The sequence below is a fragment of the Pestalotiopsis fici genome, assembly GCF_000516985.1.
Source record: "Pestalotiopsis fici W106-1 unplaced genomic scaffold PFICI_Scf_7, whole genome shotgun sequence".
NCBI lineage: Eukaryota > Fungi > Ascomycota > Sordariomycetes > Amphisphaeriales > Sporocadaceae > Pestalotiopsis > Pestalotiopsis fici.
In genome coordinates, this window is record NW_006917097.1 from 2,873,270 (window position 1) to 2,898,602 (window position 25,333).

The 25,333-nt window shown below is 47.7% G+C and overlaps 10 protein-coding genes across 10 annotated transcripts; 3 read left to right on the forward strand and 7 right to left on the reverse strand.

Annotated features, from left to right (window-relative positions):
- Positions 1 to 282: 282 nt before the first annotated feature.
- On the reverse strand, positions 283 to 1,925 carry PFICI_10507 (uncharacterized protein; the record flags this gene model as incomplete). Its single annotated transcript, XM_007839088.1, has 4 exons — positions 283 to 426; positions 478 to 694; positions 751 to 908; positions 1,023 to 1,925. The coding sequence occupies 4 exons, from the start codon at positions 1,923 to 1,925 to the stop codon at positions 283 to 285; spliced, it is 1,422 nt and encodes a 473-aa protein (XP_007837279.1).
- A 3,917-nt stretch (positions 1,926 to 5,842) lies between these two features.
- PFICI_10508 (uncharacterized protein) lies at positions 5,843 to 6,873 on the forward strand (the record flags this gene model as incomplete). The annotated part of the gene is made up of 2 exons (XM_007839089.1): positions 5,843 to 6,408; positions 6,459 to 6,873. The coding sequence occupies 2 exons, from the start codon at positions 5,843 to 5,845 to the stop codon at positions 6,871 to 6,873; spliced, it is 981 nt and encodes a 326-aa protein (XP_007837280.1).
- Positions 6,874 to 7,074: 201 nt separating this feature from the next.
- On the reverse strand, positions 7,075 to 9,577 carry PFICI_10509 (uncharacterized protein; the record flags this gene model as incomplete). Its single annotated transcript, XM_007839090.1, has 3 exons — positions 7,075 to 7,880; positions 7,937 to 8,823; positions 8,883 to 9,577. The coding sequence occupies 3 exons, from the start codon at positions 9,575 to 9,577 to the stop codon at positions 7,075 to 7,077; spliced, it is 2,388 nt and encodes a 795-aa protein (XP_007837281.1).
- Positions 9,578 to 9,985: 408 nt separating this feature from the next.
- PFICI_10510 (uncharacterized protein) lies at positions 9,986 to 10,561 on the reverse strand (the record flags this gene model as incomplete). Its single annotated transcript, XM_007839091.1, has 1 exon — positions 9,986 to 10,561. The coding sequence occupies one exon, from the start codon at positions 10,559 to 10,561 to the stop codon at positions 9,986 to 9,988; it is 576 nt and encodes a 191-aa protein (XP_007837282.1).
- A 714-nt stretch (positions 10,562 to 11,275) lies between these two features.
- PFICI_10511 (uncharacterized protein) lies at positions 11,276 to 11,515 on the reverse strand (the record flags this gene model as incomplete). Its single annotated transcript, XM_007839092.1, has 1 exon — positions 11,276 to 11,515. The coding sequence occupies one exon, from the start codon at positions 11,513 to 11,515 to the stop codon at positions 11,276 to 11,278; it is 240 nt and encodes a 79-aa protein (XP_007837283.1).
- Positions 11,516 to 11,519: 4 nt separating this feature from the next.
- PFICI_10512 (uncharacterized protein) lies at positions 11,520 to 12,110 on the reverse strand (the record flags this gene model as incomplete). Its single annotated transcript, XM_007839093.1, has 1 exon — positions 11,520 to 12,110. One exon carries the CDS (start codon positions 12,108 to 12,110, stop codon positions 11,520 to 11,522), a length of 591 nt encoding a protein of 196 aa, XP_007837284.1.
- An 88-nt stretch (positions 12,111 to 12,198) lies between these two features.
- PFICI_10513 (uncharacterized protein) lies at positions 12,199 to 13,010 on the reverse strand (the record flags this gene model as incomplete). The annotated part of the gene is made up of 4 exons (XM_007839094.1): positions 12,199 to 12,475; positions 12,532 to 12,641; positions 12,706 to 12,828; positions 12,900 to 13,010. The coding sequence occupies 4 exons, from the start codon at positions 13,008 to 13,010 to the stop codon at positions 12,199 to 12,201; spliced, it is 621 nt and encodes a 206-aa protein (XP_007837285.1).
- A 1,007-nt stretch (positions 13,011 to 14,017) lies between these two features.
- PFICI_10514 (uncharacterized protein) lies at positions 14,018 to 17,453 on the forward strand (the record flags this gene model as incomplete). Its single annotated transcript, XM_007839095.1, has 4 exons — positions 14,018 to 16,728; positions 16,782 to 16,901; positions 16,949 to 17,055; positions 17,113 to 17,453. 4 exons carry the CDS (start codon positions 14,018 to 14,020, stop codon positions 17,451 to 17,453), a joined length of 3,279 nt encoding a protein of 1,092 aa, XP_007837286.1.
- A 328-nt stretch (positions 17,454 to 17,781) lies between these two features.
- On the reverse strand, positions 17,782 to 19,503 carry PFICI_10515 (uncharacterized protein; the record flags this gene model as incomplete). The annotated part of the gene is made up of 1 exon (XM_007839096.1): positions 17,782 to 19,503. One exon carries the CDS (start codon positions 19,501 to 19,503, stop codon positions 17,782 to 17,784), a length of 1,722 nt encoding a protein of 573 aa, XP_007837287.1.
- A 2,886-nt stretch (positions 19,504 to 22,389) lies between these two features.
- PFICI_10516 (uncharacterized protein) lies at positions 22,390 to 24,522 on the forward strand (the record flags this gene model as incomplete). The annotated part of the gene is made up of 2 exons (XM_007839097.1): positions 22,390 to 22,729; positions 22,886 to 24,522. The coding sequence occupies 2 exons, from the start codon at positions 22,390 to 22,392 to the stop codon at positions 24,520 to 24,522; spliced, it is 1,977 nt and encodes a 658-aa protein (XP_007837288.1).
- Positions 24,523 to 25,333: the final 811 nt, after the last annotated feature.

Sequence of the window (25,333 nt, forward strand, 5' to 3'; positions counted from 1 at the left end):
AATGGGCCAATCAGAAGTGGAAGATAAATAGTAGGAACGTTAGAAAATCTAATTTTATACTACCGATCTACAGAGTTTTGGTGGAAAGCTATCTAATATATCAGAGCAGATGGTCTAGGTAGGTACTTATTACGTTACTGCCAAAAAAAAAAAGAAGGCAATATCAAACATGGCTTCACGCTTTTAGAAGCGAGAAACAATACCTGCAGCCTCTGGAATGTCTGCTTTGTGTCGTATTTGTCCAAAGGCTTCTGGAATAGCTGGATAATGTATCCTAATCATTTATATCGTGCATGTGCCAGGTAGATTTGTCGCACGTAGGTTTGACGGTTTCGGCTTTTCCTCAATTTCCACAATTTGGAAGCTGACGGGAGTCGTACGGATGAATGTAATTTCCAGGTCCAATTTTTCCCAATCAGGAAATTGCTGCGCTTGCGTTAAATGCGTCAATCATTTCTGGCGGAGATAAAAACTTACTTTCTTGATGATAAGTACGATCAATTTGTGCTTTGCTCGTATAAAACTCGCCACACCGACCACGAACGGAATCAATTGGCCGGTCGATTCAATGGTATGGACCCCCGTGATTTTGTTCCACCGAATGTTGAGTTCTACGCTCACTATAAACCAGATGGTTGCACCCACAATCCATGCGTGCCATAGACTAGTGACAACTACCCATCCTTTGGGGGTGCTAGGTATGATTAGCTAGACTTAGTGGAATGTTCATAATTTGATCTGAATACTTACCTATTCCTTGATGTGTCTTTGGGGACCACCAATTTTTCAGTATTCCCAAATCTAGCGCCGCTTGAAAAGAGGGCATAGAGTGAAACAGCCTGACCGGGCTGATAGATACTGGTTGGATCTTGCATTGACTTGAGCGCCTGAGAAACCATGAAAAAGAACTGTATGATAAAATAAAATGCGGGCGATCCGATCGAAAGGATCAATGGGAGATATTCATTATAGGTGAACGTGATACCCGCCCAGCTGACGGGTTTCTGCAAAGACTCACGCACCCGGTAGATTCCAGTAAGAATTGGGCCGCGTAATTTCGTTGGCACCACTGTCTTGAAAATCCACAAGATGAAATCGCTGACTGCGAGAGCCTCAAGGAACAAGATGAGCTGGTTGGATGTAGTAACAATGATGGACGCGATGAGCCCAAAGACTACAGCGATCGCCACTGCGACGACCTGAAGAAAGACCAGACGGGAGCCGCTCAACTCCCATGTAGTAAACATGAAAACAAAGCCATGCCCCCTGCAAAGACCGTCGGTGGGAAGTGGCGGGTACACTGAATTGAAGACCAGAATCGCATTCGTTATAACAACTATTGTTGCGATCGAAATTCTCCAGAACACACCAAACCAGGAAAGTGTGCCTTCCTTCAGGTTGTTCAGTTCACTGAGACGCAGAGTAACCTGGTGATCCGCGAGCCCACCAAGAATTTTGACCAAGCTAGGAAGCATTCCGATTGATGTAGCGCTTTCCATGTCGATATTCTCAATAGATATTAGCGACTTGGATTGCGACGATTCTTCGTTTCTGCGAGCGAAAAACGACAGCATTGATGACATGATCCTTTGCGCCCTGTAAGGATGCAGAAGCTGAAGACGCAGCCCAAAGATGCTCAGAAGGGTGAGCAGATAGCCAAAGCAAATTTGGAGCATCAAATATGCTTCAACATTGTTGATCGACTGATTGCTCATTGCCTGTAACAGGGCCACCATGATGGCAAATATGAATAGTGCGTTTGCAGTATGCGTCTCTCCAGAGGTTTCGGGATCCACTGTAATGCATAGCCAGGTGGAATACCACTGGAGGTAGACGCCGATTCGAATACCGAGACCATAAAGATCTGAATTGCCTTCAAAGCCAGGACAGGTGGAAGCCGTGTCTAGCTCCGATGTAACTGACATTTTTGCGCGTTTAGATTCCAGAATCAAGATTGAGAATGAAAGGAAAGAGGATAATGAAAGACAAGGCTCTGTGTGTTTCGGGGGTGAGGAGCATCTCTTATGCACTCTGTGGGCTTGCTTAAACACTGTCTTGGTAATCGCATAGCGCGGGGACTTGGTCCCGGAAGTCAAGTCCGGACTCTAACCCCCCTACTCGACTTGCTTGGTACCTGCATTGCCCCCTTCTTATCAACATAGGAAGTCAAGTCCGGCTTAAGAAAGCCACATAATCATAATTCTGGAAAACTTTCAATTCTGACTTGTTTAATCAAGTTTTGTTTTTAAGTAAATCGATTTGACGTAATCCCAACACTACTTGTTGGCCCCACTACGGGATGGCAAACCTAATCAAGTGTATATTACGAGTATCTGTCCAAGAAGCTTACAGCGAGATGTGTGCATCGCCACATTCCTATCTACGGCATCTAATGAACGAGTAAGAAGTTACCGCAGGAGAAAGGCCTTGACGAAAGTGCTGCTAATCCCCCAACACCCTGACAACATCTCGTCGAAGGAATTTTCCATAGCTTCTCCTAGTGGAAGTCACTTGTGATTGGGCGTACCTGCGCTGTGCACATTCTCGACTTGCATCGCATTCTCGACCTGCATCTCGATTCTGCAAAAAGATTCAAGGAAAAAAAAAAAAGGTCCTCAGAACGAATACTGCTAGCGCTTTGGAAAAAATGAATGCAAATACATTCATGTAGTTGAAGTTGGTGAATACCTACCTTAACCTAGCAAGCCTAGCAGGTACCTAGGTGAATTCCTAGCAGGTGATTAGCAGCCTGGCGCCGTGTACACCCATCACCCGTAATAACAACCGGGGCAAGACTTGAAAAAGAACCCGCGATCACAACATGAATTAGTCCCCAAATCTGAGCCCGAGGGCCTCAATCTCCCACAACACATAAGTTAGTCGCAGAGCTTATGCAACTCAGCCATCCGGCACTGCCAATCAGGGAGGGGATAGAGGACTTATTGGCGTGGGCGAACAACTCAGCTCGCAGGGAATAGACAGGTCAAGAAAGGAAGAGTAAGGTTGGAGAATACTGTGTGAACTCTGATTATTAACCAAGCTCACAGCACCTTCTCTTTCGCCAAAAACGATGGCAAATCTCAGCATATCACTCAGGATTCCTGACAAGTTCACGCTGTCAAGTAACATTTAGCTGTTGGGATTTGGCATATCTAGGCCCCTATCCGTCGCCATGTCGAAAAGTTTCGACATCGTACTGCGTCCGAGCTTGATTGTTCACATCGACGGGTTGAGTTGGGTTTTGCCTGCCATGGTTTCCTGGATAGGTAGGTATCCAAAATTGTATGGTCGTTTGTCACTATCCCCAAAATCTCATACCATCATGAGTGGTCGTAGTCATCACTCGGGCTACCTACGTCACACTTCGGGCAGCCACGTCTCGCCCAGCGTCCGACACAACGGGAGCCTGCTGACTTACCGTGAAAACTGTGGGAGGAAAAAAAAACAAAAAAGAACCTCATTATGCATCTCGCGCCCGACAAGCCAATGCGCATGTCTTATGAGGTCCCTTTCAGCCGCAGCGACCACACTACCCCAAGCCCCGCCCCGCCCCAGGTGCAGGCCTACAGGTTCTGGCCATGCCGGCAGCCGGCCTTGGCACCGCCATTATGAAGCCACTTGCAGGCGCCATTCGATTCAATCATCCCAGGGCTCACGTCGCCGCTTGTGAGCACTGCCCTGTCAGGGAGGAGGTTGAAATTTTCGCGCATGCACACAAGCCTCGTTTCCCCCGGAGAAGGACAGGTAAGAAGGGAGGGCAAGAAACGGAAAATGCCATATGCAGTTTATCTTCAGAAGACTGGACTTCGCACGCTTAATTATGAGACTCGCGATTCACGCAATGTGGTTGTGACAGAATAGTAATCATTATTTGAAATAACTGAAAGATTTGCATACCTGTAAAACCCTATCTACAAATTGGACTATATCCGGAAACGTGGTAGAAATTTCTCACCTCATCCAATGTGAGGGCCAACATAAAACCGAGCGAGGGACTAATACGACCTGTATATAAAGTAAAGAGTAGAATTAAAGATCGTCTACATCTACGAAATTATGTTGTGAACAAACAGACTTGATAACTCATCCCGTCGTGTCACACAAAGGGTGCCACACTACACAGCCACGCCGTGGCGCACAAGGGCCCGTATGAAAGATGTTTAAGATGATCCTACGAACTACAAAAGAAAGGTGGTGCTGAAGAGCAATCAAATATGCCCGAGCGAGTGACCTACGGTATGTACTAACTACGTCCGTGCAACAGGTGTATATATAGGTTTGAATGGTTTCGTGTCTATCCGACCAGTTACAAACTCCAGATCTTGGATTCCCGTTGAACTTGATAATAGACGGCCACCAGCTTTTCTGTCCTTAGAAACATAGTCATCAATGTACAAGTACGAGCCCCTTGTCTCATGTTTTAAAGCAGCAACCAAGACGCTGTGTGCTATCCGGTTAAAACCATTTACGCCGGATCTCAAGTCAAATGTTAGAGTATACGGGATCGAAAGAATGATAAGCAGGTTGTGGCCGTACCAGATGAAATCATGGGTGCTCTACAGAGTGCCAAGCATTGCGAGATCGCTTTATCGGTCCTCGGGGTCCGAGTAAACAACTCGCCTTGCTATGTTGATCCGTTTGCTTTCTTTGCATGACTCCCTAGCTCGAAGATTGGGTGCGCAAATCAGTGAGGCTATCTAGGGCACATCTCCAAAATTAGTCAAAGTATGCCCTTTGAGGGGGGCAGGAATTAGTTCTACCCAGACATGAGCGTCGCAAAGACTCGAAAGATCTGCACTGCTCATGTCTAAAAGCTCAACGGCTGCGCTTTCATAAGAAGAGCATTAGTACCATCTAGGTGAATAACTGTTGCTGCTAGAGCTGAGGCACACAATGGCGTGATGCGCCAGCAAGCCGCCAAGATCAATTTAAGAATGCGTCCTGACCATGGTTTATTGAGGCACATTGCTTATATACAAACAATTAAGATTTTTTGCCATCTTTGATGATCCACACTGTTTGTAATATGTCACCAGGTCGTGGCACCTAAACCTTCAACTCTCAACAGACCTCGGCTCAATTACTAAACATCCTCCAGCATTTGGGTTTACTGGCCCGAAATAGATGGGTGAGCCAGACTGTCTTAAAAGCTCTTTGAATCATTCGTAGGCTTTCCCATCTTTACCAAAATTGTGCCGTAGCACAAGTAGTAGCTTCTAGAAGTGACACCAAATGCCTGCCATCACATGCAACGGCTCAACTTCGAACAGCCGAGGTGGAGTAGGTATCCACTGCATTATAACCTGTCCCAACAATTTGGCTCTCGCCCATCACCAAAGGGCCGACGCGATGGGCAGAAGGGAGGCAAATAGACTGCCAAGAAAAAGAAAAAGAAAAAGCAGAGGCAAAAAATGACCGAACTGATGAATATAATTGTCATGCCTATACTACTACCTTCGCCTTTGAAGAAGTTCAGTCATGTCGATAACAACAACACCACTCATCGAGCACCACTCCTTAACGCTGAAAGATGGATGCAATCATTCAACAAAGCCTTTGGTCCATCTTGGCCTTGCCGATTCTATTGGGATACTTGGTACTCGTACGATTATTTCGGTATCGACGCGCAGACGACATTTCGTCCGAGTATGGCCCAGGAAAGCGACCATTATCTAGCATGACATTGCATGAAGCGTTTTCTATTATGCGGTAGCTACAGCAACTAGAATTTCCACACGCGATGAATAAAGCAAGGACGTTGGCTTTGCTCAAAGTAATGTTTTCCGCCCAACTTGCACATTCCAAGCGCTGATTTGTTTCCAAGGCTGGTGGAATTCCCACCATGTCAAAGTTGTTTGCAGTGACCGGGCAGAATACAAGGAAGAATGCAGGAAAACGTGCGGTAGATACAGAAATCCTTATTCGAGAGGCCCAATCGAACCCCCATGATTCGCAGCGTTATGTAAATTCGGTCGCGCGTATGAACTATATCCACGCCCGTTATCGAAAGGCAGGAAAGATCCTGGATGACGATCTATTACATACCTTGGGGACTAATGTTGTTGAGATTTTCAACACCGTTGATATCTCTGAGTGGCGTCAGCTCAGCGCTGTGGAGAAATGTGCCGTTGGTATTTCCCACAAAGTGCTTGGCGAGGACACGCTGATTCCGTACTCGGCGCTTCCGTCCAGCTCGCATGGTTGGACGGATGGTCTTCACTTTGCTAATGAGCTCTACGAATGGACCATCGGGTACGAACAGCAGGTGGCCAAGCCTGTCGCGACAGGATATCAGTATGTACGGATTTACGTGGACGGTGCAACGGCCGCTTTACCAAGACCGTTCACCACCCTTGTGCGCAAGGTCATTGCCTTCGATTTGGACAAAACTATAAGGATCAGCCTAAGGTAAGTTATATACGAATCGTATCACAACAGCATGACTGATATCATGATAGCATGGGGCGCCCCGGTGTGTTACTGTCGCTGTTCTTGAGATCTATTCGAGGACTACGAAAGATACTGTTACGGCACGTATGCCTACCACGGCCCAAATTTCTCGCGGTACACAACATATCGCAACAAGCGAATCCAGAGACGACTTTATATAACTTTGATCAGCTGACTCTTCAGCCCTGGCACGTGGAGCCAAATGCTTGGAATACATGGGGTCCGAAGGCACTCCTATTCAAGGCATTCGGTGGGAGGAGGCCCGGCTCGCGTGGTGATAGGTATCATCCGAGAGTTTATGATCTTCAGACAATTGGTCCAAAATCTCAAGAATGCAAAGGTATCGAGGACATGAATGCGACTATTGAGTTCCTGAAAGCGCGAAATATGAATCGCTGTCCATTCTCAACCACATGCGCTTAGTTTGTTCCAGCGCAATGCCCCTGGGGATTCATGAAACTTCTTCGTGGTTTTGGAAGGTTCATTAACAGCAGATAGAAATGTTACGATTGCAGAGTAATATTGATGGTCATAATATGGTCATAGATCAATTGAGCAACAACCATATGCTTCGGATGACTCTTGGCCACCCCCAGAAAAGTGCAAGATAGATATCAAAGGCACTTAGATAGGAGCCGATCGCATGTTTTCCCCACTAGGATCCGATATGTTCCATAGAAAATCCAATGAGTCCAATTCCAATCCCAATGACAAGAAAGGATTGTCAGAGTCGAACGGTGCTATTGTGGGGTCGAACGAAGCTGACCACCATTCTATATCGCCATTTCCATACCCAGAATGATCACCATCGTTGTGGTCCATTGTTCCGGGTGCTAGGCCGCCCATTCGACTTGACGGATCATGATCGAGAGATTGATGTGTGCATCGCGTAGAATTTGCGGAGGAATCTACGTCGACGTTGACTGCATCGGCTGAAGTAAGAGACGGCCGAAGCCTTGCGACGCGACTCTCAATCAGCATTGCGTATCGTGGTGAGAAATCCATCTCATCAATGGGGGACATTCTCAATGCTCTGATAAAACGATCGATCACGCCCAGTTGAACTTCAAACTCGAAATAACCTAGACCGTGACCAATTGCCTTTGACAAGAATAATGCTTTCAGGAGAAGCACGGAGGCTGAAGTTGCAGATACTAGTGTTCGCGATGGGCAATATCTTAACATATTGAGTCCGGCCAAGTCAATAGCAATCTGTAAAATCTTCGTAGTAGATGTGATCACGTCCAGGATGAAGATTTTATCTTTTGATGTGGTGCATAATTCCAATGATCCACCACGGCAATCTTTGAGATCCCGAATCCCTCGAGCCAGTGCTCTCTCCACAATCGCCTGTAAAGATAGCCCGCGGGTTGAGGCTTTGAGATGGTAGTACTCTATCGCGAGGAGAGATGAAGAGAGATTTGCAAGTTCTGAACAGCATTAACCAACGTAGAATACCCTGAACTAGAGTGATCGAGGCACTTACTTGGTGAATCCTTATAGAATCGTTCCTGCCACTTTGTAAAAAAGGGATCAAGGTGCTCAAGGATGATGGTATGTCTGTCTTTGAGCACTAGATCTTTTATCGTATCCGTTGATTGAAAGAGAATAGTTGTAGCCAGTCTAGCAAGACGCGTGAGCTCAGTCCAAAGCTCTAGGTACAGCTGACGTGGAGGAACAGTTGTTGCTGTTATTATTCGATCTGGATTATTGAACTCGTAGTTTTCCGGAATCAAGCTGGGACGGCCTAATTGTGTGGCAAGCTGAGTCATACGATTGTAGAGAAGCCTCTCTATATAACCGAGACGAGATATTTCACTGCTTCCTGCTCCAACACTCTTGGCTGATGACTGACAGTATAAGCCAAGCTCATAGGCTAGACTGGTCGCCAAGCCAAGAAGCATCCAAGACATCCTTTCGGACCGTTTGGCAGGTTCGAACACGTCTTCTCGCCAGCGAATCAATGGAACCCTACCTTGGTGGTGTATGCGATTGCGACGATCGTAATCGGGTGAAATTAGCTCGCTGTCCCAACCTTCCGTCTCTGGGGGAAAATGCAAAGCTCGGGGATGCCAATCTGCAATCAAGAGAAGCGCCTCTATCGTCCCAAGCGTTCTGATTTTGGCAGTAGAATGTTTTTCTTGGCCAAACATGACCCGGCGTATCAAGAGCTCACAATACTGCCAGAGCCTCTGGTGTATGAAGTGACTCCGCGCTAGTCCACCAGGTCCTGGAAGGATGAACCAGCGCGACGAAATCATAAGAATTGTACAACACAATAAAGGCTCCTCACAAACTAGTGCAATGTGACTATTATGACTGCCCAGGTTATCGGTTATAGCCCCAGCTGAGTTCTTAAAGTATTCATGAAATCTAGTGAAAAAGTCAGCCTCGATTCCTGATTAGCAGGATTTTGGTAAGAAATTAAATACAAATCCACATAAGTGATTGCTTCTTGGGCAGTGAACCACCCCTGTCGTACGAATCGACATTTATCCCAGAGATCATAGGTGGAGACTTCTGCTTGGGTTAGGCGATTGATGAATGCCCCATACTGCGCAGTAGATTCGCATCGGATCTCGATGCTAGGGTTCGTCGAGCCAGACTTTGCATAATCAGGTATATTTGTAGGCTCTGCTTGCAGAGACGTCTCAGAAGACACAGCTACAGCCTCGTTGAAAAGACATTGTAGAGCGTTGTTTGCATCCTTATCTATGCCCATGCCAACTTCATCAGCTAGGAGCGGCCTAGGAGATGCTGCGGACCCTCGACTAGTCTGGACGGAAGATGATTCGCCGACCCTTGTCTCTGACTCTGGTGACATGCAACCCGTAGCGGGCTGATCTGTGGCCTCGGTTGAGACACGATTCACATCGAGTCTTGGAGAATGAGACTCCGAGTCTTGAGGTCGAGCCCATCTCGGTGGATCCCGATGCTTGCGAGTGGTGTGAACGGTATTGAAAATGCATTCACGATGCTCCCTGGCACATTTGGCACACGGAGGCTGCTGTCCAATGACACACCTGACTTTCCGGGCTCGGCAAGCGGTGCAGGCGACATAGCCGCGTCTGAAGCGGGGCTCGGCAGGCGAACTTGGCATCTGCTGAGCAGTGCCGGCTTCAGGCATGGCTATCAACTCATTGGGTGTTCAAACCCTGATGCGGAGAGACGCGATCCGTAAAATTTTTCGATGAACAATTCTGAAAGGGTTCGGAGAAAGGGCAGCCAGGATGCCCAGTGAAATAGCACAGTGGCAAGTTGCGGCCCGAACCCGCTTCGGTCCGTGTTGTGCCGCTCCTGTCCGCAAGTGGGCCCGCTACTTACGGGCCGAGAGTATGCGATCAAGGAATTATGGTGCACCTAAACATGTGAAAAGAGAAAACCACAGATTACGCATGCAGACACTTGTTTCACAAAGGATCACAAGACCTTGGTAGGCTGTAAAATAACCATGAGTGAACACCTTAAGTCGCAGAAAAAATTCAAAGATTGATTTGGCTAGACTTGAGAACTTGGTCGTGGAGATGGTCAAAGCCTAGGGACGAATAAATGTAGTATCTCCCTGTCGTGCAAATAGAGGGTGAGCAGTCGCCCATGTCCAATCTTCGGACAAAAACAAAGGTGTATCCAGGACCATCCATCCATCGTTGTCTTTGCTCAGCTCCCCTTTATCAGTTTCGTCTGTAGACAAACCAAAAATGTCCGGATATTCTGATTTTGCAACGGTTGACCGATCAAAGTGCCCGTGCTCAATAGTAGTTAAACCTAGTGTAGCTTCTCTCGGTGATGTGCCACGAATAAGCTCGTCCACTGGGCTTTTTGTTCCAACCATGCGCTCCTTGTCGAAACTGTACTGGTTGGCGGTATCTTTGGTTGCAATGTCCTCTGCCTCTCGGGATTCAACCTTGTTCACGATAAATCGAGGCGAACTAGGAGAAACATGGCGAATCGCGCTTTCGTTCACACTAGTGCCAGATGCTCCCGATTGATGAATGTTTCGTAACTGTGTGGGACAGTTTCCCAACCCATCGTCCTTGTTTGTGGCATTTTGTCGTCTTCGCTTACGTGAACGACAACTCCGACGCTTTCGCTGCGACACCTTCACCCTCATTTTCAACGCTTAGAAATTCTAGAGCAAATAGTTGCTCCAATCCCGCGGCATACGAGGTAGGTAATAATGGAGAATCAAATTCAGATACTTCCAGTAGTTTTTAAATGAACTGGGGGGGAGAGCCCAATTACAAAACTCGACGTGAATAGTTCCGATAATAAAGTGTTTTATATAATGCTATTTTAAGTATGAATTTTGCAAGATCGGTTTGTGAGTGATTGCCTGTATTTCCTAGGCGAAACGGTTTTATATCCTGTAAAATGGGGCTAATGCCGTATTAACGTATATTAGTAAGTACCTAGTAGTTCATGTTATGTCGGGGCTCATAAAGTGGCCTTCGTGGTTGCTCGGTTAAATCTGCCACGTCGATCCGGATATCAGATTGATCCTTGCATCGAACTTGAGACGCTCGAGGGCGAGCAAAAGTTTTAATTAATTTGCGAATATATTTACGAAAGACTTTCTACGAAATGTCAAAGCTTACATTAATAACAATAAATACGGCCGAGCCCGGTTATTTCTTCGCATTTTTAATTATTCTCCCCTACCCAAGGAACCCTCGCAGATCACTTGCTCGAGTATATCAGATAGCTGTTCAGCACGTCTCTTTCACTAACCGCAAAAATCAACTTCGCCATTTTTCAGGCCCTCCTTCGATCACATCCTCCCCTTCAATTTATCCTAGGTGAGATATTTATGCTGTTGTCTCATTTCTCACGTCATCAGACGAAAGTCCTTATGCCTGTCTCCTTCAGTACTCACGTCCACTATCACCCCGACCTGAACGTGGCCAAAATTGGCATCTTTGCTTTTGTTCTCCGCATGATACATTAACGACAATGCTATGCCAATAGGCACAACCAACCCTGAAAGTCCGCAGCCGATAGCACATCCCCGAACGTAATTTGGTCTAGTTTGTAAGCTATTAGCATTGGATGCATAAACATTGGCCATTCACTCACGAATCTTCGTCAGGAAACACGAGCGACGCGACAAAAGAAGAACATTGTCCGACAATTGCTAGTATCGACATTCCAACACCCTTTTTGGTCTCTCCCGCATTGTTATTTAGCATCCATGTCATATTTACAGCAAGGGCTGGAAAGATTCCACAAGCTGTGAGCCAGACGGCCAAATATCGAACACTTGTCAGTTGTTGAGTAGCAAGAAGGGCATATCCAGCTGAACTGATTGATGCCGTACCAGCGACGAGTAAGCCTCTATGCCCGTATCGATCGGATAGCCAAGCTATTAGCAAGCTGACAAAAAATGCACCTAGGTATACCGGGGCAGTCAGGCCCTGCGCGTTTATCGAATCATAACCCATATTATGAATGATAGTTGGAAGGAAGTTTGACAGTGCTGTAAAGGAGTAGTTGCAGCAAAAATGTAGAATAGCATGGGCGTAGTTCTTGTAATCTGTGAGGCCGGCGATCAGCTGCGGCCTAGATATGACGCTCTTTTTTGTCGTATCACGGGTCTCCATTCGCTCGATTGCCAACGTACGTTGGTCATCGTTCAGGAAAGCTGCGGTATTGGGATGATCCATTAAAAGAAACCAAACAATTGGAACCATCACAAGAGTGGGAGAACCCTCTGTTCTCGTTAGAAACCTGGTGTTCGAGTCTGAGGGAGTCTCACAAACCAATGAGGAATAGCAATCGCCACGGCTCCAAATTTGATTTGATGTGAGTTATCCCATACGCCATTGCGCCCGCAACACAGTTTGCTATCGGGCTTGAGCCAAGAAGAAATGAAAGGCGCAAACCAAGCTCACGTCGTGTGTAGAACAGGGAAAGGTAGTAAGGCACGCCAGCACCGAAGCCAGCTTCAAAACACGCCAACAGAATCCGACAGGCGATAAGCCCTGCAAGGTTGCGTACGAGGCCGGTCATCATCGCTGCAGTACCCCAACTGTCACTTGGTCAGTATTTACTGTGCCGCACTGCCTCCAGTTTGTCTGCACTCACCCAAAACATAAGAATGCCACGTATATATGGGCTGGAAAGACTTTCCAGCAAATGACTAACCACTCTAGACACGTGTACGTGATGTAGAAAGACAGGAGAACCCAGGACCACTTTTGAAATATGATTCGTATCAGACAGTGTTTACCTTAAAAATAACAGAGAGGTCTCTTCTACCTGAGAGCTGCTAAGTTCAAGAGTCACTTGTGCTCCAGCAGTCTTTGCATTGCCGATATTGCCTCGATCAAGATAAGATAGGATGAAGAGAATCCACACAAGTGGTAGAACCCACTTGTCATACTGTGAATCGGAATCATATGTCCCAACGGTGAGCAAAGAGCATAAACCATCGAAATTATGTAGGGACAAACCTTTTTGCGTATTGTGTCCTCATTTTGCTGCCGTATGCTGAACGTCTGAAGATCACGGGTTATTGCACCCTCAATGTCCGGTATCTTGGACTCTTCGCAAGAAGGAGACATATTCACGAAAGGCCAAATTCTTAGCTGAAGTTATCATCAAGATTTGAGAGGTCATGAACGATTCGACTGAAAGTTTAACTGGTCTATTTGTAGTGATATTCATTGCCAAGATCCGGGGGAATTAGTTTGGGGATGCAATCTGGGGTAAAGTAATCCGGGGTAAGCAACCCTGGAAAGGGCAGTTTTGACGTGAGGAAGAACAGGTTCATAACACGACGGGCTTCTGCGGATACACACGGAAACGTTCGTATACGAGAGAAGGGCTTTAACAGAGCCCTTATGTACAAATAATGTGCTGGCATAAGCTATATAGGCGCGCGGGGGCCCGGGGGGGGCCGCGGGTTGGTCTTGATTCCGAGTCATGAATAAGCTATGGTACGAATAGCGGCTTGCAGCTTTAGCATAAGCCTCTGATGGATATCAGTAGCTATTCTATCTTACAGCTGAAAATTACCACACAATCACCACTATATCCACTATACAATAGTTGAGACATGATGGATATGCTCTTTGCGTGAAAGTCCTTTCTTCAAGTCAAGATGAGAAGAAGTCTGCATTCACGGTTTTACGTTGGAAAGTATCGCAGATAGAAATGGATGGTGACTCGTAGCCCAGCTCAAATATTACCTGGTAAATTGATCTTAGGTGTTAGCAATGCAGTGACTTTAGTATAAGAGACCAGCGCCATTGTCCGTGTCCAAGTCTAAACGCGGATCCATATTTGAAAGAATAGGCGGATAGGCACGGGAGGTCTCGGGCTCGGCATATGGGGCTCCGTCAATTCTGTTTCCCGTGTCTCCACAAAGCGCGTTCTAGATTATTAGGTAGGTATACTTGAGTTCCTCCGCCCGATAATTGGAGAAAATTTGACCAACCAGATGGATTTAATTCCGCATCACAAATTACTTGAAAAAATACAATCAATTTCGAAATATCGTCACTGTATTGCAACCCCTGTCCCTCATTCGGTTATCAGAACAATTGCTCAGTTGAGTAGTTCATCCAAGATGATCGAGAAAAAATCATTCGAGATTGCTATTCTCCCAGGCGATGGCAACGGACCAAATCTCGCCCGGCAAGCCCGCCGCATATTTGCAACGATCGAGAAACACAGACGCAACTACAGCTTTCATATTTCGGAACATGCGATCGGCGGTGCAGCGTTGGACAAGGGACTCCCTGCTCTCCCTGCAGAGACTCTTAAGGCTTGTTTGAGGTCTGATGCAGTAATTATATGCTGCTGCGGGGGAGTGACTGAGCACGCTCATGCCCCGGAAGAAGCAATTCTGAAGCTACGAAGAGCACTAGACGTGTATGCCAATATCAGGGTCGTCCAGTTCCCTAGCACGAATCTTGTATCGCGTAGCTCATTCAAGAAGAACATGGTGGAAGACTTGGACATAACATTCGTTCGGGATATGTCTGGAGGTGCATATTACGGATCCAAACAAGAATCCGACGATGAGCACCATGTCGCCTACGACACAACCGAGTATTCCCGAGAAGACATTGAGAGACTTGCGGTGTGGGCTGGGACTTACGCAATGCAGACGACTCCTCCCAGAAACGTACACTCAGTCGACAAAGCAAATGCCATGGCAACATCTCGTCTTTGGCGATCGACGGTCACTGATGTTTTCAAAACCAAATTTCCGGCGGTAACGTTGAACCACTTACTTGTGGACGATGCGGCGGCCTTGCTGTCCAGCACCCCAATGAGTCTCAATGGTGTCTTACTCACGGAAAATCTCTTTGGAGACATACTTTCTGACCAAGCTGGCGGGATCATCAACTCGCCAAATGTACTGTCATCTGCCTCTGTATCTCACCTACCTGGCCACTTTCTTGAGAATTCTTGTGGCATTTTTGAGCCCCTGAACTTGAAAGCGGGTCAAAACGGTCACGACAATCCGATAGCGATCATTCAATCTGTTTCCGATATGCTGCGGCTCGGCATTGGTCTTCACGCCGAATCCGATGCTCTGGGTCATGCTCTGCGACGAACATTGGACCCACCTGAACTCATTGGTGCTAATGTGCTTACCAAAGATCTCGGTGGCACTGCAACAGCTGATGTTTTCATGGAAACTTTGCTTGAGCAATTCGGGTTTTTCCTTGAAGCGGCAAACTCAATTGACATGGCGACGGTGCAGGACGACTCTATTCTTCCTCCCGCCAAGCAATCACAACGTGATCACCACGTTCGACCAATGGGTGTAGTTGAAAAGATCATTACGAATGCTGCAATCGGTCTTGACGTACCTCAGGTGAATGTTGGCGATATGGTAGCCGTCCGTGTGGATTGGACGGTGACTTCCGAGCTCCTTTGGGCCGGAATGGAAAAGACATACAACCAAATGAACCGCCCGAGACCGTATCGCAACGATAGAATCTGGCTGGCCGTCGATCATACGGTTGATCCCAGGACCAACCATCTTCCAAAGCAAAAGGGGCTAATTGAAAAGGCCGAACTCTTTCAGCGAGAAGCAAAGATCATCGATTTTCTTCCAGCAAATACCAGTATCATGCACACCGACTTCACTCGCGAAAGAGCCCAGCCGGGCCACATTGTCGTCGGCAGTGATTCCCATACCTGTTCCGCGGGCAGTATGGGCACCCTGGCTGTAGGGTTTGGTGCAGCCGATGTAGTAATGCCTTTGGTGACGGGCGAGACTTGGTTTCGTGTCCCAGAAGTCTGCCGCATCAACTTTGTGGGCAGTCTCCCGTGGGGCACTTCGGGCAAGGACGTCATTTTGCACATCCTCGGACTATTCAAACGCAATACTATCGCATTCCAGAGAGCCGTTGAATACGGAGGAGCCAGTTTGAAAGAGTTATCCATGGATGCAAGGTTTGCCATTGCAAACATGACTACAGAGTTTGGCGGCATGGGAGCATGCTTTGAGGCTGACGAAATCACTGCAAGCTGGCTGTCGCGTCGTAAACTACTTCAGCACAAGAACCGAGGTCTTTACTTTCGAGCTGATCCTGGTGCCCAGTATTCTGAGGAGAGAACCATCGATCTCTCTAATGTTGCACCTACGATCGCTCTGTATCCGAATCCCGACGATGTGGTGCCCATACATACAAAATCAGGCATGAAGCTAGACGGCTGCTTCATAGGAGCCTGCACCACTACCGAGGAAGACCTCGTCATCGGTGGACTAGTTCTTGAAGCAGGACTGAAAGCAGGTATGGTGCCGGTGAAGAAAGGAAAGAGACGCGTTACACCGGGCAGCCTGAGCATCATCAAGTCACTCACGGAGAATGGAATCATAGAAATCTACAAACAGGCGGGCTTCGAGGTTGGGGCACCAGGTTGCTCCTACTGTGTTGGTATCAATGATGTTGATGTTGCTGACATTGATGAAGTATGGCTTTCATCACAAAATCGCAACTTTCGGAATCGAATGGGAAAAGGAAGTTTCGGCAACATCACAAACGCCGCTGCGGTGGCAGCCTCCAGTTTTGAAATGCTGGTGACAGATCCAACATCATTAGTCAATCAGATCGACAAGGAGAAGTATCGCAAGTACACCCAACAAAACTCAACACAGTCTCGAGAAGCGACAGAAATTCAAGTGGCGCAGCCAGAACCCTTGGGTCTGAAAGAGCCCGTAATATTTGACGGTTCCAATGTTGATTTGGACGTCAACATACCCAAATCAGCCAAGGTGATCAAATCAAGGGTTCAACGTTTCGGAGATAATGTTGATACGTAAGTGATATCAATTTTCGTTCATTGCCAAAGTATTAATCATATATGATCAGAGACGCTATCATTCCGGCAGAATTCATGCCTGGTAAAGACAACAAAGATCTTGGCAGTCACTGTTTTGAATATTTCCGGCCAGACTTCCGCCAGAAGGCACATGATGGTGCTCAAATCATGTGAGTTGCTCGTAGCGAATAATCTGATTGATATTGATTTCCCGCAGTGTTGCGCAAGACGGTTTTGGCAGCGGATCTTCTCGTGAGGATGCAGTCAGAGCACTACAAGGGGCAGGTATCGTAGGTGTAATTGCAAAAGGATTTGCCTTCATCTGTAAGTTGGTAATTTCCCCCTCCGTACCAAGAATTACATAGCTTACAGAAGCAACAGACGACCGCAATCAGCTGAATATGGGACTCTTCAATGCCATCATCACCGATGACGATTTCTACCAGCACGCAACCGAGGGTTCCACGATCACTGTTGACAAGGACCAGAAGATCATCACGATTTGCGGTGTTGATAAAACCTTCCGCTATGAGAGCTCTTGGATTGAGGATACACTTCTCAATGCTGGAGGAATACTTCCTCTCTATCATTTGCACGGTACTTCCCTCTTCCGTCATCTCACAAGCTCCAAAACCAAGAACTCGGCTATTACAATGGGCTCAGGCCTTTCAACCAATGCCTTCAGCAATGAACGTGGTCCACATAGCGAGCTTGCTTGGTAGCACCAATACGGATCAAACAACTTGATATAATCTTGTCGGGTTTTTAATTCGTAATATTGCAAGGCTACTGGGCAGCGGTCACATTTCATGCGGTCAATGTGAATTCACAGACTACCTTTAAACCACAGCCAACAGACAGCACACAAATCTGCGATAGTTTTACGGTAGAGATTGTAAAGTATGACTTCAATTTCTCAATGATATAGACAACAACAACAAGTGTCTTTTTCCATCATCCTAGCTGTCATTACAAACAATTATCCCACATCAATCTTTCCTTCTGTCCTCCGCCACACGATCACAGTTCGGCTTCTTCGTGCATGGACCATTACATGGTGAGCTGCGGAATGTGGTTGGTGATCCATTCATACGAGTCGGACCGGAAGTCATCATTAATGAACTGCCCAAAAGTCGAGTAGAGGTTTAGCAACTTCTTGGAGTCAAAGTACTCGGGCCAGTTTGGAGACAAGAGGTTGTTGGAGTTGGGGTCAAGGTCATGAATAAAGGAAAGGTAGTACGAGTGCATAGTGTGGGTGGCGTAGTCGTAGGGTGTGCTCCAGACAATGTGCAGAATGTCGCTGCCGTGAATGGTGCCAATGATGGGCGTGCCGTAGCCGTACGACGACAGGTACGACCAGGCCTTGAGCTGGCCGTCAAAGGCGTGGCGGATGTCGAGGAAGTACCGGCGGCTGAGGGTAAAGGCCAGGTCGCCCAGAATGGCCGAGATGCGCTTGACTTGTGGGTACCAGTTGTTCAGCTCTCCCGTGCGGAACGGGGAACCGTCTTCACTGATGGTCTGGTATGTACCGACAAAGTCTTCCATGTCGTCTTGCGTAGAGTGGTGGAAGAAGTACTGGCCCAGATACTCGGCGACTTCTTCCGTAGTGGTGATGTTGCCCTGGGTGAATGACCAGAGCGTGCCTTCGTCCTCTTCGTCGCCAATGATGATGGGAACCTTGGTGAACTTGCCCTCCTGGACCAGCTGATCTGGGGACTTGGTCATTGTCTTTCCGTCGGGTCTGGGCATGAAGTCAAGAGCAATAGACCTATAGCTGGTGAAGGTTGGTATGGTGGCAACAGCGTCGTACAAGATCTGGTAGTCCACATCGCGAATGCACTGAAGTGTGTCGTCTGAGTCCGAGCAGCCCGCCTCGTTCACGATCTGGTCGTATACCTTTTGGGCCTTGTCGCAGTCAACGGTATCCGCGGGGACAACGCTGCCCGAGTTCATGATGCCGGCGCGGAAGAGAGGCTTGCCATTGTAGGTGTTGTCTCCGTCGTAAAGTACCAAGTGGTCAAAGACCGAGATGGATCCAGCTGATTCACCCCAGATTGTGACCTTGTCAGGGTCGCCGCCAAAGGCCTCAATGTTGTCAGCCACCCATCTCATGGCTTGTCGCTGGTCAAGTAGACCAAGATTGGCAACACCAGCGTCCATGACTTCTTTACCACCGAGGAATCCGAAGGCATTAGTTCGGTAGGTTGCAGCAACAAAGATGATTGGCTTGCCCTGCCCAATGGAGTCGGTCACCATGGGGACACCTTCGCCCGTCATGGTGAAGCCCATCTCGAAACCTCCTCCATGCATCCAGAAGAGGACGGGGAGCTTGGCCTTGGAGTCAATGCCTGCAGGTCTGAAGACATTGAGGTAGAGGCAGTCTTCGCTGTAGATTGCGGGAGCCGGGAGCTGTGCCGTGAGATTTTGCAATGCCTCAAGGGCAGCAAGGACCTCTGGCGGCAGGTCCGCAGCCGGCAGTTGGGGCGACAGGTTCTGAGGGCAGGCGGCTCCCACAGTCAAGGCAGGGACCACTCCCAGAGATTGGTTCAGGTCCAGAGGCTGCGCGGGGTTGAACCTCAGAGACTGAACAGGTGGCTTGGCAAAGGGAATTCCGTGAAAGGACTCGACAAGGCCAAGGGGAGCTCCAAGAAAGGTGGCATCTGGAGAAGGAATGACCACGGTTGGGCTCCCAAGCTGTCTGACTGTTGGGTCAGCCAGCACTCCCAGGCCGAGGGAGACGAGGCCGTTGCAAATCAGCGAAGTGGTCTTCATGATGAGTGTTGATCCTTATGAGACTTGTTTGCTGGTAGAGGACGCGTTTGAAATCATGATTCATGGGACATGTTTCCTTCCTTTTATCTTTCAAGTGCAAGAGTGTAGAGCTGCCGGTATCGAGATCAACTCGAGGTTGATTCCATACCCATGCACCACCATCGGACTCGAATTCATCCATCATGTGGCGATGTCATCGACACATGGGAAAAGTAAAGCAATGAGCGTTGTTAGCAGCCGAGGCGCTGTTTGGCATTTGAACGCCATTTGTTGGCTTCTCTATGCTCATTTTGCTCCGGTGAGGCTATGATATCGAGACTCAGGTTTTTGTCGTTACATTCGCCCTGCAGACGCAGAGCCGATTGCAAAGGCACACATATGCAGTGATCCCAACCTTACATTTTCGAGGTGAGTAATCTTGCTTTCCGTTTAGGAAATAAAGAAAGGTCTTCTCAAAAACGCCTCCAACATACCCCGTGGGGTAATGGGGTCATATTCCACATTTTATTATTCTTCATCGGGAGAATGCCTTGTCCGCATCGTCCGCACATGCAATGTTGCATCACACTTACCCTTATTACTTCTACATACCTATTTTAGACATATTCTCGGGCACAAATATAGGCTTTATTGTTAAAACAGAAATGCGAAAAACAGGGGCAAAACGCGAAAATTTGAAAATATTTCGTTGTACTAATAGCCTTGGATATATGAAAAATTCCATTTACGAAAACCAAAAAGTTTAGAGATCATATGGTAAGTATTTCACATAATTAAGGTCAGAAGAGGAGTTATTTTAGCCATGCAATGAACTGATATAATAGACCGATCTGGTCACGTAGCTGAGATTCAAGTTCGAAACTAAACTGATTTATGCAAGGTTATGTTAAAAATGACAGGTTTTCACCCCACACAGACCATGTCAATATACGAGTAAGGAGATCTCACAATGATGGGTCGCGTATATGCGCGTCACGTTAGGCGCCCGTGTCAAATGCGAGATCATGTCAACGGCGGCGCGTCCGAGCGTGATCCCCCAATCGCATGGTGCATATGATCTACATTGACTATCCTATTTCAAGAATGCTGTTCGGAGGGAAAAGCAATGGTCGCCTGACGGCTGAAAAGTCACATGTACTTTGCACAGCCGCTTGGAAATTTGTTCTTCCAAAGACTCATGCGAACTCATACGTTGATGCGGTTGCACGGCAAAAGCTCGGTCGTAATGGTGCCTTGGTCATTACGGTCAACTAGACAGATGGATGCCTCGCCCGAAGTGGAGGGGGGAGCACGTTGGTAGTATAAACCTGCGGAACATGCCGTCTCCCTATAGCCAAGCTGTTAAGCTGACAATTGGGGCGCCAAGACGTTGCACTCCGTATACTCCGACATGGAGATCGGTTCATTACCCCACATTCAAGACTTTCAGAGAAGCCGAGGATCGTCCCAACTCTTTCTACCCGCCTGTCAGGGGCAGAAAGAGGGGCTGAGGAGGAGGTGATGCACCTGCGGCGACGTATCCGCACCCACACACTGTGTATATGATATGGCATATACCAAAATTACCCTCAGGGACAAGAAATTGTGACGTGTGTGACATTCTGTTTTCGCAATGAATTTCAGGGTTTTGTGGGCGGCTTCTTCCGTTCGCTTCAATGGCAGCCACCTACATGTGATGAGTTTGCTCGCTTTTGAGCTAACATCCAAATTGATATTGCTTCTCTTGTGGTGGCTTCAAACTGGCTGCCGAGGCAGCAAAGAATCGGAAGACGTGCCCAGCTCAACACAAATGTGCAACAGGTCTACGGTTTAAAGTTGGTGTAATAAAATCAACCACTCAAAAGCTGATCCGAGCCAACAAGACGTCGCGTAAAGACAATTGCAACTATCATTCCTACGCTCAAACTTCCCAATCCAGGGCATAGTGACAAGTCGTACAGTTGGCGGTCATCTCGAGGCACAATGACCCCAACCAGATTCCTTGAATCTGACTCAAGGTAAATCAGCAAGGAGATGATACTTGCCGTGTCTTATTTGACCTCAGCGTGACTCTTCGTATGCCTGTCGTATCCCACCCATTCAGAGCACCACATAGGTAGGTAGATATGCAACGTAGACCTTGGAATCGGGGTAAAGTCTTCAGCCTTCCTCCGACTCATTATGCGGACTCAATGCCGCACATACATCATGTTCGGGGTAAACAAAGCTTCGGATCCGATAATCAGGCTTTGGAGCTGTTTGGGGTTCAGATATTTTCGGAGCCGATGGTCAAGCCTTGAAGTTAGCTGCCCTTCACAGCTCACTAGGTTCGCTTGTATGGCAACTGCACCTATTAGGAGCGGGATTATTATTTTCGGGCCTATGCCTACATCATTAAACGTCCTTGCTGCACCATCAGTTCCCTCGTGTTAGAACTGATCATCAACACCTCTCAATGATCGCTTTGTACAGAGGATCAAACAAGTTTTCACGATTGCAAACTTTGACTTGATACCTGTGACACGGCAAGATACGGAAATTTGCGGCAAAGACGGAGAGTTTAATCAGCTATAAAGAGGAGACATCATAAAAGTCATGGACCATGCAGTTTTGTTCTGACGTCCGGAGAAGTTGTCCCACCGCGGGACTCGGCCGGCACAGCAGGCCCGCTGTCCGAGAGACATCGTCGATCTGCACTCGGATATAAGTATTTCCCCTTTTGGCTACTCGTCAAATCCGCATGCCAAGATCACCCCCGCATTCAGTGCAGGATTATGCCAAGGATTAGTTCCCGCATTTTGATTGAGAGGAAAAGCGACGCCGTTCACGAATTCGTCCCATGCCCGAGCTTAATTCATCCGATGGCCATCCAAGTGATTCCTAGTCCTTTAAACCAGCCAAGCGAATATGCAGCAACAGCCATGGAACTCTAGCTATGAGTACAGACCATTTGCTCCCGTGCGTCTCTTGCATGTCTTCCGGCATTCGGACGATTCCATACGTGGGACGTTGCAAAATTTCTCGCTTGATTCCTTAGACTGTCCGCAGTTCACCTCTATATCATACGTTTGGGGGCCACAAGTATACAGCCACGCTATTTTAGTGGATGGCCACTATTTTCCCGTGCTTGACAGCGTCTATTCGATACTAGAAGCGCTATGCGACTCATCAGCTTTTCAAGATGAATATTGGGTATGGATTGATTCAATATGCATCAATCTACGAGATCCTCAGGAGCGAGCATCACGTAAGTACACCCTGCGGCATACCAATTTTGCTTTAAAGAGTTGACCACTAGTTTCTGGGTGTCTTGAAAAATGTATGCACTCGGTCCAAGTTCATGTTCAACCGCAGCTCGTGCAAATTGTATCACATGGGAATGGGTTGGCTGACATTCTGCTAGAGGTCTTGTTGATGAAGCAAATCTATTCGCGATCGAAGCATACCATTGCATGGTTGGGCGAAAAGAGTGCGGAGCTCGAGGAAGGCATTGCTTTCATGGCTCATCTTGCCAATAGCTACTCAGACATACTGGAATTCAATCAAACCAGGAATTCACGGGAAGTCCCTGAACGTCTATGGCTCCCTGACAAATGGAGGGCGTTGGGGGTATTTCTCGACCTACCATGGTGGAAGAGGATATGGACATTACAAGAATACGTCAGCTCCAGAACCATCGACCTGTACTGCGGAAGTGATCATGTCTCTGAGGACATTCTAATGACCGCTCTGACGGCCATATGGCATTGCGAACCGAGCAGCTTGCTCCTCCGACCTGACGTGTGGACCCCCGCTTGGACCCGGGATCGACTTCGTTCTTGGTACCAGGCGAAAGTCTATTCTGAAAACATGAGTATCGTGGCCCTAATGGCCTACTCTGGCGCTTGTGAATTGACTGATCCGAGAGATCGCATCTATGGGCTTCTCGGTTTGGCCAAAGAGTCGGACCGCGCCATGATCGGCAGACCAGCCTATGCCGATGATGTCGGGGACATTTATCTTCGGCTTGTGGAATCCTTCATCAGCACATATCAGAGTATAGACATTATATGTTTCGCTCAGATATTCCGTGCCGTGCAATCTGCCGAAGCCAATGAAGAATGTCTAGATCACCAGTGGCCATCTTGGCTTCCTGATTGGCGCGTACGTGTCGTACCCTTTGTCACTCCTCTGATGGTCAGTCAAACCTCGGGCCGACATATTGGCAATTTTCGACCTCCCATGTCGTCTTTTGACTGGGAAGTGGATTCAGCAGCAATACCGTACCGTGCACATGCCGACATGGCTGGTTTAGTAGACATTGATTATCAAACAAGGCATCTCAAGTGCCAAGGCTTTTTCGTTGACCTTGTTGATGGCCTCGGCGGCGCGTTGGAGTCTCCTGACCATTCGTCTACGCAATCTGCATCTCCTCTTGTCCAGTCCACGTCAGTCTGGAATACACAGAGCCAAAAGCAGGACATTAATCCTCTGGAATTCATCACCGACCTGGTCCGCACTTTGACCTTGGACCGCGAAGACCGGTATCTCATGTTCCCCGCAGCTGCAGATGACTTTCGGAACGAGTTTCTCAATCTTGTGCATATCTCGCAGACGGACAGGAGAGAGCTTTTGCCTGCACGATGCAAATCAGCTTGTGCTTGGTATGACGCCAACAAAAGCTTGTTGCTACAGGGTCATACGCTCGAGGAAATTTGTCTCGAGTCGTCGTCGTCTCCGATGTTTGCGGCAAGCTTGGATGCCGTTGGCGCGGACGAAGCGAGCTTTGCCTCCCGGCTCATTGATTGCACCTCCCCCATTACGATGCAACGAAAGCTTCTCGTCACTGCTAGTGGACTCATTGGTATGGCTCCGCCTCACGCGAGGAAAGGCGACATAGTTTGTGTTCTGCTGGGCTGTAGCGTCCCCGTCATGCTGAGAGAACTTCGCGCGGATCAGCAATTCGCGTATTCGTTTGTTGGAGAATGCTACATACATGGCATCATGGACGGAGAGGTTGCAGATTGGGGGAGAGAGCTGCGTGACCTTACCATTATCTAGTCTCGCCTCAATAATAAGGTGTTTCCTTCGAGTCAGGCGTGCCTCAAGCTGGTGAACACCAAGTAAATCTGTTTATTACGGCAGTGTACCAATTTCTCGTGACTTGAGGTTTCGCTCATATATACGCCGATTTCAAAGTCGGTCATCTGCGACTTTCCTCAGTATGACCTAAAAATGAGAAAAGGAACAGAAACTTCCACAAGATAACAAGTGAATTCAAGAGGATTGACGACTTGTAAAAAAAAAAAAAAAAAAAAAGGTCAACTTTTCATTTCTCGATCACCGTTGGGTGCCAGGGGTGCTAGGCACCAGCGCTAGGTACTAGTTGTACCCAACTCTTCCCGCAGCTGCAACAGCTTTCCGCCTTCTTTTCTACACCACGCTTTTAGCTACACTTTGCCAACAATAGATTGAGAGATCAACAGCCTGAAGATCATCACTCTTGTGGCCCAGTAGCTAAACTACACATACTTTTAGTTCCTAATTCGTTTCTCTAGTTGTTTTTCGTAGGCAACAGGTACAACCCAGCAAGCATCTAGCCTTACAATCACCTCCAGAAGTGGTCAAGCCAAAGTAAGCGCCGCCTCATCTAGAACGATCTCAATCCTAGGGCTCAGTGTTGGGAAGTATTGTGTTACAAAGGATCAGTTGATCAGGTGTTCATCTCATCGAATCATGCACGGCCTGATAAAGTCGAGTTGGGGTCGAATTCCTGCAGTTGTTCTGTGGCGGTGCTCGAGGGAGGATTCAGCTACACTGGAACTTCCGGTTCAATTGACTTGATTGGTTGGAAAGCGCTGGGCTCACCAGC